This window comes from Periophthalmus magnuspinnatus, chromosome 19 (assembly GCF_009829125.3).
Source record: "Periophthalmus magnuspinnatus isolate fPerMag1 chromosome 19, fPerMag1.2.pri, whole genome shotgun sequence".
Taxonomy (NCBI): Eukaryota; Metazoa; Chordata; class Actinopteri; order Gobiiformes; family Gobiidae; genus Periophthalmus; species Periophthalmus magnuspinnatus.
This window is the reverse complement of record NC_047144.1, coordinates 3,265,197-3,279,732: the sequence shown is the minus strand read 5'-3', so window position 1 is coordinate 3,279,732 and position 14,536 is coordinate 3,265,197. Positions and strand designations below refer to the sequence as shown.

Below are 14,536 nucleotides of genomic sequence, written 5' to 3'. Positions count from 1 at the left end.
TTTATGTAAACCGAGTATGCCAAAGTTATAGTTATTTTTTCTTGAAATCGTAGCTACTTTTTGGACAAAGAATTTACTTTTCTTTATGAGTAAACCACAAATATTTGACGAAATCATTCTACCTAAACTGAGATACAACTCGCCGCTTATTCTGTGTAATTTCCTCCTATTTTAACAACGCAAACTTAACCAAACCCTCACAAACTTATCGTATTTCTCGGTGTAAACTTCCTGACTAAACCTGGAGGTCCGTCTGTAAAATGGGCCCCTCTCTGAACCATGCTCCTGTCTCATGGTTCCTGGTTCCTGTAGCATGAGTAGAGTTAGCGGCACGCGGCGGCACACGCTCCCATAGACGTAAAACTGGAGCATTAGCCACGAGCTAACTGGTCGGCGGTGACAGTAAACAGAGTGGACTGAATCAAAACGGCTACAGTTATCTTTAGTTTTGATTATAGAAATGTTAGCTACGTAGGCTAACTATATGAATGTATTTGTTGAATAGCTGCAACATGCTAATGCTAAAGTATTCTCTGGCTATATATTATCTTTCTAGCCTATTAATTATTTTTTACATTCATGTTTTGGACTTAAATGATGTCATAGTTTGAAATGAAGGGCGCTATTGACGCTTTAAAAAAATTATTTGATTTTTGTTTATTTATAGCGACAGAGAAGACGTTTGACTTTGTGCCAGTTTTTGTTTCATGTAAATTGTCCCAGTAATGACAGAGATATGAATCATAAACCACGTCAAACAAATCCGCAGCCTTTTTAGAATGTAGTTTAAACTGAGAAACTAATCATTTTAAGTAGCATTCTTGCTAGTTGCTAACGCGCTCTACTCTTGAATTACTGTCTGTCCGGACCCCAAAACGGCCCCTAAATCGGCCCCTGGGAGCCCCCGTGCCGCCCTGCTGTTCTTGTACCATCCTTAAATCCACTCGCTGACACTAATCTCTCTCTCTCTCCTCTCTCCTTGTTGTGTTTCCTCGTTTCCTTTCCTTGGTCCCTTGTCTGTCTAACTCTAGCTGCCACGGCCACTAACCCATGACCCCGCCCACTCCTGCCTGCGGGCGCGCTCATTGGCTCAAGGCCGCGCCACTCACCTCCCCTGCGGCCAACCAGAGACCAGCATCAGCAGCGACTGACCAGGAAGTGCTTCTAACCAGGAACTAAACCACAACAACGACTTTACACGCCAACAATCGCCACGGAAACGGGAAATCCTCTACGTTTGACCAGGCAAAAGCTGTGCTCAGAATTATTTTAGTCACAATTATACTTTTTATTGTTCAAATGCAACAAAAAAAAACAAAAAACTAACCGATTTTAACAATACCATGCTTCCCATTTTTATATTGAAATGCCAGCAAAATACTCAGGAGTCAAAGACGTTTTAAAGATGCACTGCGTAACTTTTCATGTTCATTGTAGGAGTTTTTACTGCTCGCCTCTGCACAGATCTGACCTGTAACTTGGTAACTTGGCCTGGTCGTGTCGCCTGTTTGTCTCCAACGAACATAGACAAGTTTAATGCCTTTATTGACGAGACTTTCCCAGGCTAAAGCAATAACATCACCATGGAGACGAGCAGGAAAAGTTACGTAATGCAGCTTTAAAGTTAAAAAAAAAAGTGCCTCTATGACGACACTATTTGCTGCCCATGTCTGATTTTGCATTTTAAAATGATTTGAACTGTGGTTTTAAAATGTTTAATTTACATAGGGGCTTTTGGATTAGCAGATCATGTAAAAAAAAATAGGCTCATTTATAAACAAAGAAAGGTCTTCCCTCTCCCCAGACGCCTCCTCCTGCTCCTCTGTATGGAGTCTATGTCCAAACTATTTCTACTAAAAAGCTACAACAGTTTGATATACTGTTTCCTCATCTCAAACAGACCTGGAGTTGTGTTTTGTTTCATTCACACAAACCCTGCACATTTTCAATAGAAATCACTCCATTCCACCTTGTGATGTCATCATGTGCTAATACAGGAAGTGCTCCACCGTGTTTTTAATCTCCACACACCTTCACTAGAGTCATAGGGATCATTTCAGCACCTGGAATTTCCCATCTCTAATGAACTAAAAGTAAAACGGTAGCTGTTAACTGGAGAACTACCACTTCATGACATCACAAGGTGGAACAGAGCGTTTTCAGCTTTGCAGATGTAGACAGACGATTACTCAAAAATATTACTATATAATAAATAACTCTGGGTATGTTTTTGAGGATTATAACATGACCTAAAGCTCCACAGTCCATTGTGCATAATATAGGACCTATAATAGTGCCTTAATATGACAAAAAACAATATCTAAACCTTTGTTATTATAATTAAATTAAAATAAATTTAATAACAGACAGGTCCTGTCACGACATTTTGGACAAACACAACCTGACCAAATGTGCCTTTAACTTTCACCGAGACAAAACTGTGACTTTTTTAATAATCTATGCCAAGTTTTTACAAACATCAGAATGCCTTTATATATTTATGCAATAATAATAATAATAATAAAAAAAAAAAAAAAATAATAATAATAATAATAATAATAATATGAGTTTGGTAACAGGACTGATAATAACTGACACTAATAAAAATGACAAAATCCAGATTCCTTCAGACTCAGGTGTGGACAGATTAAATATGTGTGTAAATATGTTAAATATAAAGACCTGGACTAAGCTCCTCGTGTCACAGATTGGAGTAGTGGTCACTCGTGGTACTGCAGGCCCGTCCAGAACAGATTTTTATTTTTATTTTTTTTTCTGCCCTTTCAACATTCTTCCACAAAACTCTTCACCAACTCATGGAAAAAGTAAAATTTTGTAACAATGAGGCGTTAAATGTGTATCGTGCCTTTAAAGCCCCATCGTGGAACTTTTTTTGCCCATAACTGACAAAAATAAAACTTTTTTTTTTTTCATTTTGGATGTGTTTATTGGACTAAAACCATGCGTCCTAACTGTGAGCGGGCTTGCATCTCCACAGACCTGACGCCTCACTCAGATGTCAGAGGTTTTGTTGTGACTCAGGACAGACTCTGCTGTTGTGTCACGTGGTCTGTAGGAGGCCTCCTGCTTGTTTCCATGGAAATGTTGTTCTTTTGGCTGTAATATTCCACAGTGTGACATAAAACTTGTCTTATCTCATCTACTGTGGTTTTATTTCCATGGAATCAGGCCACACATTGTTACTGTAAAGACAAAAAAAAACACTGCATTATTCATCCACCCCACACTCCTGTAGTCACATCTGCCCTGGGACACACTGTGACTGCCAATCTGCACCATCAGCCCCTCCCCCCTCCACCATCACTCAGCGCTCTCATAAAAGGAGGACTTAATGATAAAGCCGTAAAATCCATTTACAGCGTCACAAACGGCTCATGTTTCACACTGAAGCTGTGGAGTGTGAACAGTTAAACAGTTTATAGTGTGTAAAGTTTCACTGGATTCACTGTAGACGAGTCTGTAAAAAGAGCCACAGCCCGAGCCAAACATCTGCAAACATCTACAAACATCTGCAAAGATCTACAAACATCTGCAAACATCTGCAAACATCTGCAAAGATCTACAAACATCTGCAAACATCTGCAAACATCTGCAAACATCTGCAAACATCTACAAACATCTGCAAAGATCTACAAACATCTGCAAACATCTGCAAACATCTACAAACATCTGCAAACATCTACAAACATCTGCAAACATCTACAAACATCTGCAAACATCTGCAAACATCTACAAACATCTGCAAACATCTACAAACATCTGCAAACATCTACAAACATCTACAAACATCTACAAACGTCTACAAACGTCTGCAAACGTCTGCAAACATCTGCAAACATCTGCAAACATCTACAAACATCTGCAAACATCTACAAACATCTACAAACATCTGCAAACATCTGCAAACATCTGCAAACATCTGCAAACATCTGCAAACATCTGCGCTCCCTGATGGAACCACAAACACCAGAAACAATAATGTGACAATGTGACACATCTGCTCCACGTTAACATTTATGTCATGTTTATGTCACGTTTATGTCACGTTTATGTCCTCACAACTGAAAAAGTCTGAACAACTCTGTAAAACTCAGAGAAAAACTGAGAAAAACAGAGAAAACCTGATTTGGGCCTGAAAGTTCAAAGAAACAATGAGACAATGTTTATATCTCAGTTTTACCTTGAAAATGACACAAAAACTCACATTTGTCCAAGTCAAAGTCCTCAGTGTCCTCAGAGTGTCCTCAGAGTGTCCTCAGAGTGTCCTCAGAGTGTCCTCAGAGTCCCCCCAGAGTCCCCCCAGAGTCCCCCCAGAGTCCCCCCAGAGTCCCCCCAGAGTCCCCCCAGAGTCCCCCCAGAGTCCCCCCAGAGTCCCCCCAGAGTCCCCCCAGAGTCCCCTCAGAGTCCCCTCAGAGTCCCCCCAGAGTCCCCCCAGAGTGTCCCCAGAGTGTCCCCAGAGTATCCTCAGAGTGTCCCCAGAGTGTCGTCAGAGTCCTCAGACTTGTTTCCATGGAGATGTAACAGCATTGTCTGGAAGGTTCTGTCACCGAGCTAAGTTACAGGCCAGATCTGTGGAGAGGCAGCCCGGTATCATTTCCATGACACTTTTGAGCAAGAAATACAATAAAATAAGTGCCTTTATTTTAGTGTATTTATTGAATGAAATGTTACACAATAGGGCTTTAAAGGGCCCATATTACACTATTTTATTGCAGATCTATGTTATGATGTTGTTTGTTCATCATAAACATACAGTAACTGGAGTTGTGTTTTGTGTTTCATTCACGTTTAACACACAAACCCTCATATTTGGGCTGACCTGTTCCACCTTGTGATGTCATCAAGTGGTAATACAGGAAGTGCTGCACTGTGTTTTTAAACTCCACACGCCTGCACTAGAATCATTTGGATCATTTCTGCCCTGGAATTGTCGATCACTACTGAATTAAAGGTAAAAGGTAGATGTTAATTTGAAAACTACCACTTCATGACATCACAAGGTGGAACAGAGCGTTTTGAGCTTCACGGATGTCGTCTCAAACACGGGTGAATGAAACAAAACACAACTCCAGGTCTGTTTTTTGAGGACGCAACAACATTATAACACGACTTAAAGCTCACAAGAGTCATTTCTGCGTAGTATAAACCCTTTCGACTGTTTTTTTTCTTTTTTTTTTTTTTTTTTTTGTACCCTGAGCGAGACAAACGCATCGTTTACGAAACCGTCGACTCTTTTTGCAGAAGTATGCGGCCTCTAGCGCCCCCTACGTTCCACCGCGCGCCCACACCTTCGACCTCTGACCCTTTTCTCCAGATCTGAAATACTGATCCTACGTTTGAACCGCATAAAAACGGCCACAGTGATTCTTCATCTGACAAAACGCGAATGTACCGAACAAAAACGCCTTATTGTCCGGAAACAGTAAAGCTTTGTACGGGAATTTTACAAGTTTAGAATATATTTACATTTGAAATTTAAACTCACAGTGAAACACAATATTAGCATAGAGTCAAAGCTACGGGGTGATGCAGGAGGGACGGCCATTGTCTGCTCTGACGCAGGGCTCAGTTTAATTAGCATTGTGTTAGCATAAAGTAGGGTTAGCCGCACACTATGTAACTTTTATGTGATTATTTATTTTATTTTATATTATTGCATCCTAAAGCCCCGACTATTTGAATTGGAACGACTTCAAGTGCATATGACAAATCTTTATCTAGTTGTGTTTTGTTTCATTCACACACGGCTGAGTGCTTCTCTCAAACTGAAAACACTCTGTTCCACCTTGTGATGTCATCAAGTGGTAACACAGGAAGTGCTCCATTGTGTTTTCAAACTTCATGCGCCTTCACTAGAATCATTTGGAGGATTTCAGACCTGGAATTTCCGATCTCTACTGAACTATAGGTAAAAAGTAGATGCTAACTTGAAAACTACCACTTCATGACATCACAAGGTGGAGCAGAGCGTTTTCAGCTTTGGAGATAGTTGCTTAAACATGTGTGAATGAATCAAAACGCAACTCCAGGTATATTTTGCATGAAGTAACAACATTATAATTAATCTTAATCTTAATTAGTCTTAAAACTCACATGAGTCAATTTTGCGTAATATAGGAACTTTAAAAAAACGACCAAAACGTGTCTAAATTACACGAGTTATAATTAGACTAATACAAATAAATAACACTTTTTTGTAGTTAAATGAAGGTTTAAAACAGGGGAGTCAAACTCATTTTCACAGAGGGCCACATCAACAAAATGGTTGTTCTCAAAGGGCCAGATGTGATCTAAAATAAATGCAACTAATTTTTAATCTTGTTAATTAACCCCTTCTATATTTATTACTTATTCAAGTTACAGATATTTCAAATGGATTTACGTAGTTAAGAAAACTGGCTGTGTAACTGTATCTCCTGATAAACTGATATTTAAGACAGTCAGACCTTTTAATTTACTTTGTCACAGGCCAAATAAAATGACATGGCGGGCCGCATTTGGCCCACAGGCCTTGAGTTTGACACGTGTTGGTTTAAACTGTTAGAAAAACGCCTTCCTTGTGCGTAAACTGTCTCTGAATTTTGGATGTTGGTGTTTTTAGCGTTGTTGACATAGGTAGAGGGATTCTGTTTTACAACTCAGTGCTACTTCCTGTATTTTTGGACTTTTCCTCTCAACGTTTTTCCCACAAACTTAAGACACTTAACTGACATAAAATTATGATAAATATTAGAAAAACATGAAAACCCGTCATATGCACTTTAAGTTTGCTAAGAACAGTAGTGCAGCCGTATTCCAGCTTCTCCATTGGTCCACTCTTCTTCTTCTTCTACTGTAAAACTCATCTCAAACTCCCGCAAGCGCCTTTGAACAGTATTATGTAAATTATATAATATTTTGTTTGTTGTTTTTGACAGGTTTTTGACAGATTTTTGCATGTTTTTAAGCACAAACTCTCCCATGTTGAGGGAGACGTTGCAGTTGAACAAAACCAAGTGTCCTTCATAAAAACTGTAACAAAAATCTGTAACCTTCTCAAATGTATTTTTATATATTTGTATTTTGTATTTTGTGAAAATAACATTAAATTCTCAGATAAACGTGATGCCTTATTACACGGCGTTTGATTCTGAGAGAAGACAGAGGAGAGGGAGTGCGTTTACTGTGACAAACTACAGCTGCCATCTTGGGAAGGTTCACCATTTATTACACAGTTAGCGCTAGCTAGCTCATGGTGTCTCAAAGCTAAGAGTCACTTTTATTAAAACTGGAAAACATAAAATAAACAACCTATACGATTCTAATTAATTAAAATAAAGACTACTCAGTTATTTTTAAATGTAGAGTACTCCAGTTTGTGTTGTTGTTGTTTTATTATTTATTATGCCTCAAAATTAGCCTTAGCGTTAGCATTGAGACACAAACATGTCTTTTGTGTCTTCTGGTGAAGTACTCATTTTGTTTGTAGGGCTCAACAGTCACCGCCTGTCCCTGGTTCTGGAAGTCAATTTTCCATAAATTTTTCCCATAAACATTCTGGAAAAAATAAATAATAAAACTTTGAAAGCTCAGGGCTAATCAGATCTGTGCTAACTGATGACCACAAAACCTATACTTTTTTAAAAATGTGTTTCTGAAACTTAATAAATCGCAAAGTTATGAAAACATTTAACAGATTCTTGCATTATAAATGTGCATTTAGACTTAAAACAACCGAATTATGGGGATTTGTTAGCATGTAGTTGGTTAGCACGTAGCTAGGTAGTATGTAGTTGATTAGCACGTAGCTGGTTAGCATGTAGCTGATTAACATGTAGCTGGTTAGCACATAGTTGGATAGCACGTAGTTGGTTAGCACATAACTGGTTAGCACATAGCCGGTTAAAACGTAGCTTGTTAGCACATACCTGGTTAGCACATAGCTGGGTAACATGTAGCTCGGTAGCACATAGCTGCTTAGCACGTAGTTGGTTAGCACATAACTGGTTAGCACATAGCCGGTTAAAACGTAGCTTGTTAGCACATACCTGGTTAGCACATAGCTGGGTAACATGTAGCTGGTTAGCCCATAGCCGTTTAGCACGTAGCTGGTTAGCATGTAGCTGGGTAGCACATAGTTGGTTAGCACATAGTTGGTTAGCACATAGTTGGTTAATATGGATCTGTGGGACCTGGTTAGCACATAGTTGGTTAGCATGTAGTTTGCTAGTACATAGCTGGTTAGCATGTAGCTGGTTAGCATGTAGCTGGTTAACATGTTGCTGGGTAGCACATAGCTATTAGTACATAGCTGGTTGGCATGTAGCTGGTTAGCCTCCGCAATGTTTTTGAACTCTTAACATGTTCATTTTTCCAGAAGTTTATGGGGAAAATTAATGGAAAATGACGTTGGGACCAGAGTGGACTTGGAAGTGGGCGGGACTGTGACGCTCCGCTGTGGTAATATATTAAACATGGATTTTGAAAATGATTAAAAGTACACAGAATTTTGACATGAATGACATTAACATTCTTAACTAAACGTTCTTAACAACCTGTATAATTGTTTAAAAAAAATTCTGTGCCAAAACAGCAATACTGACAGAACCCTCCTTTTCCAAAATGGCTGACACTTTCTGTCTTATGTCTCAGTTCAAATCTGTGTCTCTCCTCCTTCTCTCTTTAAAGTTCTCATGTTTAAACTGGACTTTGTTTTAACTCTAAGCTAAACGTGTCTGTGCCTTCTGTCAAATTAAACATTTAAAGTGTTTTTAATCTGTGTCACTAACTCAGATGTGAACATGTTTAACCTGCTCCTTTCAAATGTCTAAACCTGTAAATGTGTCGAATTAAACTGTTTGAGACTAACTCTGAGCTCCTCCTCTGTGGCTTCACTCACACTAACACCACACACGGGAATACTAAACACACGCGGGAATACTAAACACACACAGGAATACTAAACACACACAGGAATACTAAACACACGCAGGAATACTAAACACACAGGGGAATACTAAACACACACGGGAATGCTAAACACACACGGGAATACTAAACACACACGGGAATGCTAAACACACACGGGAATACTAAACACACACGGGAATACTAAACACACACGGGAATACTAAACACAGGAATACTAAACACACAGGAATACTAAACACACACGGGAATACTAAACACAGGAATACTAAACACACAGGGGAATACTAAACACACACGGGAATGCTAAACACACACGGGAATACTAAACACACACGGGAATGCTAAACACACACGGGAATACTAAACACACAGGGGAATACTAAACACACACGGGAATACTAAACACACACGGGAATGCTAAACACACACGGGAATACTAAACACACAGGGGAATACTAAACACACACGGGAATACTAAACACAGGAATACTAAACACACAGGGGAATACTAAACACACACGGGAATGCTAAACACACACGGGAATACTAAACACACGCGGGAATACTAAACACACACAGGAATACTAAACACACACAGGAATACTAAACACACGCAGGAATACTAAACACACAGGGGAATACTAAACACACACGGGAATGCTAAACACACACGGGAATACTAAACACACACGGGAATGCTAAACACACACGGGAATACTAAACACACACGGGAATACTAAACACACACGGGAATACTAAACACAGGAATACTAAACACACAGGAATACTAAACACACACGGGAATACTAAACACAGGAATACTAAACACACAGGGGAATACTAAACACACACGGGAATGCTAAACACACACGGGAATACTAAACACACACGGGAATGCTAAACACACACGGGAATACTAAACACACAGGGGAATACTAAACACACACGGGAATACTAAACACACACGGGAATGCTAAACACACACGGGAATACTAAACACACAGGGGAATACTAAACACACACGGGAATACTAAACACAGGAATACTAAACACACAGGGGAATACTAAACACACACGGGAATGCTAAACACACACGGGAATACTAAACACACACGGGAATGCTAAACACACACGGGAATACTAAACACACAGGGGAATACTAAACACACACGGGAATGCTAAACACACACGGGAATACTAAACACACACGGGAATGCTAAACACACACGGGAATACTAAACACACACGGGAATGCTAAACACACACGGGAATACTAAACACACACGGGAATGCTAAACACACACGGGAATACTAAACACACAGGGGAATACTAAACACACACGGGAATACTAAACACAGGAATACTAAACACACAGGGGAATACTAAACACACACGGGAATGCTAAACACACACGGGAATACTAAACACACACGGGAATGCTAAACACACACGGGAATACTAAACACACACGGGAATGCTAAACACACACGGGAATACTAAACACACACGGGAATACTAAACACACACGGGAATACTAAACACAGGAATACTAAACACACAGGAATACTAAACACACACGGGAATACTAAACACAGGAATACTAAACACACAGGGGAATACTAAACACACACGGGAATGCTAAACACACACGGGAATACTAAACACACACGGGAATGCTAAACACACACGGGAATACTAAACACACAGGGGAATACTAAACACACACGGGAATACTAAACACACACGGGAATGCTAAACACACACGGGAATACTAAACACACAGGGGAATACTAAACACACACGGGAATACTAAACACAGGAATACTAAACACACAGGGGAATACTAAACACACACGGGAATGCTAAACACACACGGGAATACTAAACACACGCGGGAATACTAAACACACACAGGAATACTAAACACACACAGGAATACTAAACACACGCAGGAATACTAAACACACAGGGGAATACTAAACACACACGGGAATGCTAAACACACACGGGAATACTAAACACACACGGGAATGCTAAACACACACGGGAATACTAAACACACACGGGAATACTAAACACACACGGGAATACTAAACACAGGAATACTAAACACACAGGAATACTAAACACACACGGGAATACTAAACACAGGAATACTAAACACACAGGGGAATACTAAACACACACGGGAATGCTAAACACACACGGGAATACTAAACACACACGGGAATGCTAAACACACACGGGAATACTAAACACACAGGGGAATACTAAACACACACGGGAATACTAAACACACACGGGAATGCTAAACACACACGGGAATACTAAACACACAGGGGAATACTAAACACACACGGGAATACTAAACACAGGAATACTAAACACACAGGGGAATACTAAACACACACGGGAATGCTAAACACACACGGGAATACTAAACACACACGGGAATGCTAAACACACACGGGAATACTAAACACACAGGGGAATACTAAACACACACGGGAATGCTAAACACACACGGGAATACTAAACACACACGGGAATGCTAAACACACACGGGAATACTAAACACACACGGGAATGCTAAACACACACGGGAATACTAAACACACACGGGAATGCTAAACACACACGGGAATACTAAACACACAGGGGAATACTAAACACACACGGGAATACTAAACACAGGAATACTAAACACACAGGGGAATACTAAACACACACGGGAATGCTAAACACACACGGGAATACTAAACACACACGGGAATGCTAAACACACAAGGGAATACTAAACACACAGGGGAATACTAAACACACACGGGAATGCTAAACACACACGGGAATGCTAAACACACACGGGAATGCTAAACACACACGGGAATACTAAACACACACGGGAATGCTAAACACACACGGGAATACTAAACACACACGGGAATACTAAACACAGGAATACTAAACACACAGGAATACTAAACACACAGGGGAATACTAAACACACGCACGGGAATACTAAACACACGCGGGAATACTAAACACACACGGGAATACTAAACACACACGGGAATACTAAACACACACGGGAATACTAAACACACACGGGAATGCTAAACACACGCGGGAATACTAAACACACACGGGAATACTAAACACACACGGGAATACTAAACACACGGGAATACTAAACACACACGGGAATACTAAACACACACGGGAATACGGGAATGCTAAACACACGCGGGAATACTAAACACACACGGGAATGCTAAACACACGCGGGAATACTAAACACACACGGGAATACTAAACACACACGGGAATACTAAACACACACGGGAATACTAAACACACACGGGAATACTAAACACACACGGGAATGCTAAACACACATGGGAATACTAAACAAACAACGGGAATACTAAACACAGGAATACTAAACACACGGGAATACTAAACACACGCACGGGAATACTAAACACACGCGGGAATACTAAACACACGCGGGGATACTAAACACGCACGGGAATACTAAACACACACAGGAATACTAAACACACGCGGGAATACTAAACACACAGGAATACTAAACACACAGGAATACTAAACACACACGGGAATACTAAACACACACGCGGGAATACTAAACACGCGCGGGAATACTAGACACGCGCGGGAATACTAGACACGCGCGGGAATACTAGACACGCGGGGATACTAAACACACGCGGGAATACTAAACATACACGGGAATACTAAACACACGCGGGAATACTGAACACACGCGGGAATACTAAACACACACGGGAATACTAAACACAGGAATACTAAACACACGGGAATACTAAACACACACGGGAATACTAAACACAGGAATACTAAACACACGTGGGAATACTAAACACACGTGGGAATACTAAACACACACAGGAATACTAAACACACGGGAATACTAAACACACACGGGAATACTAAACACACACAGGAATACTAAACACACGGGAATACTAAACACACACGGGAATACTAAACACACACGGGAATACTAAACACACACAGGAATACTAAACACACGGGAATACTAAACACACACGGGAATACTAAACACACACGGGAATACTAAACACACACGGGAATACTAAACACACACGGGAATACTCAACACACACGGGAATACTAAACACAGGAATTCTAAACACACAGGAATACTACATACACCGGAATACTAAACACAGGAACACTAAACGCAGGAATACTGAACACACAGGAGTACTAAACACAGGAATACTGAACACACAGGAATACTAAACACAGGAATACTGAACACACAGGAATACTAAACACAGGAATACTGAACACACAGGAATACTAAACACAGGAATACTAAACACACGGGTAAAAACAGGAATACTAAACACCACAGCAATGATGATGAGAGGAGGCGAGAGGGACGGAGAGAGGGATGAGGGAGAGAGGGACCACAGGGACGAGGAGGAGAACACGGAAAGACAGAAGGAGAGGAAAGAGGGAGGGGGGAGGCAGGAGAGGAGAGAGAGAAAGGAGGACATAGAAAGACAGGCGGAGAGAAAGGGAGAGATGAGAGAGGAGTAGGAGGGAGGAGGGAGAGCAGAGGAGAGAGAAAGAGGGGAAGAGGAGAGGAGCAGAGTGAGAAAGAGGAGGTGAGAGGGAGGTAGAGAGAAAGAGAGGTGAGGAACAGGGGAGAAGAGGGAGAGGGGGAGATGAGAGAGAGAAAAGGGGAGGGGGAAGAGAGAGGGGGGAGGAGAGACAAAAAGAGAGGGAGAGAAAGAAAAAAGGGAGGAGAGAGGGGCAGAAGAAAAATGGAGAGGGGCGAGGGAGAAAGAAAAAGATGTGGGAGGAAAAGAGGGAAAAACCCTATAACCGAAGGGGTAGGGGAGGATGAGAGAGAAAGAAGAAAAGGAGATGAAGGGAGGGAAAAGAGAGGGAGAAGGTGAAAGAAAGAGAGGGAAGGAGGGAGGATTACAAATAGAAATTCTAAATCTAATGTGTAAAAAAAAAAGTTTAAATCGTCTTTGACTCGTTTTAAACTCATTCAAACTGAAACTGTCTCTGAGTCTCAGGTTTAAAACATCACAGTTTATTTCAACGATTATGAAGATTTTAATATGAGGATTAAACCAGGACTAAACCAGGACTAAACCAGGACTAAACCAGGACTGAACTAGGACTAAACCAGGACTAAACCAGGACTAAACCAGGACTAAACCAAGACTAAACCAAGACTAAACCAGGACTGAACCAGGACTGAACCAGGACTGAACCAGGACTGAACCAGGACTAAACCAGGAATAAACCAGGTCTAAACCAGGACTAAACCAGGACTAAACCAGGGCTAAACCAGGATTAAACCAAGACTGAACCAGGACTAAACCAGGACTAAACCAAGACTGAACCAGGACTAAACCAAGACTGAACCAGGACTAAACCAGGACTGAACCAGGACTGAACCAGGACTAAACCAGGACTAAACCAGGTCTAAACCAGGACTAAACCAGGACTAAACCAGGACTGAACCAGGATTAAACCAAGACTGAACCAGGACTAAACCAGGACTAAACCAGG

The 14,536-nt window shown here is 40.8% G+C and overlaps 1 protein-coding gene across 5 annotated transcripts in view; it reads left to right on the top strand.

Annotated features, from left to right (window-relative positions):
• The window catches only part of qki2 (QKI, KH domain containing, RNA binding 2), a 43,821-nt gene extending 41,770 nt beyond the window's left edge, over positions 1-2,051 (top strand). For all 5 annotated transcript variants that reach the window (XM_055229751.1, XM_055229748.1, XM_055229752.1 and 2 more), the window contains one exon: positions 1,032-2,051. In XM_055229751.1, the coding sequence (XP_055085726.1) occupies positions 1,032-1,054 (23 nt within the window). In that variant the 3' untranslated portion in view covers positions 1,055-2,051. The remainder of the gene's footprint in view (positions 1-1,031) is intronic.
• Positions 2,052-14,536: the final 12,485 nt, after the last annotated feature.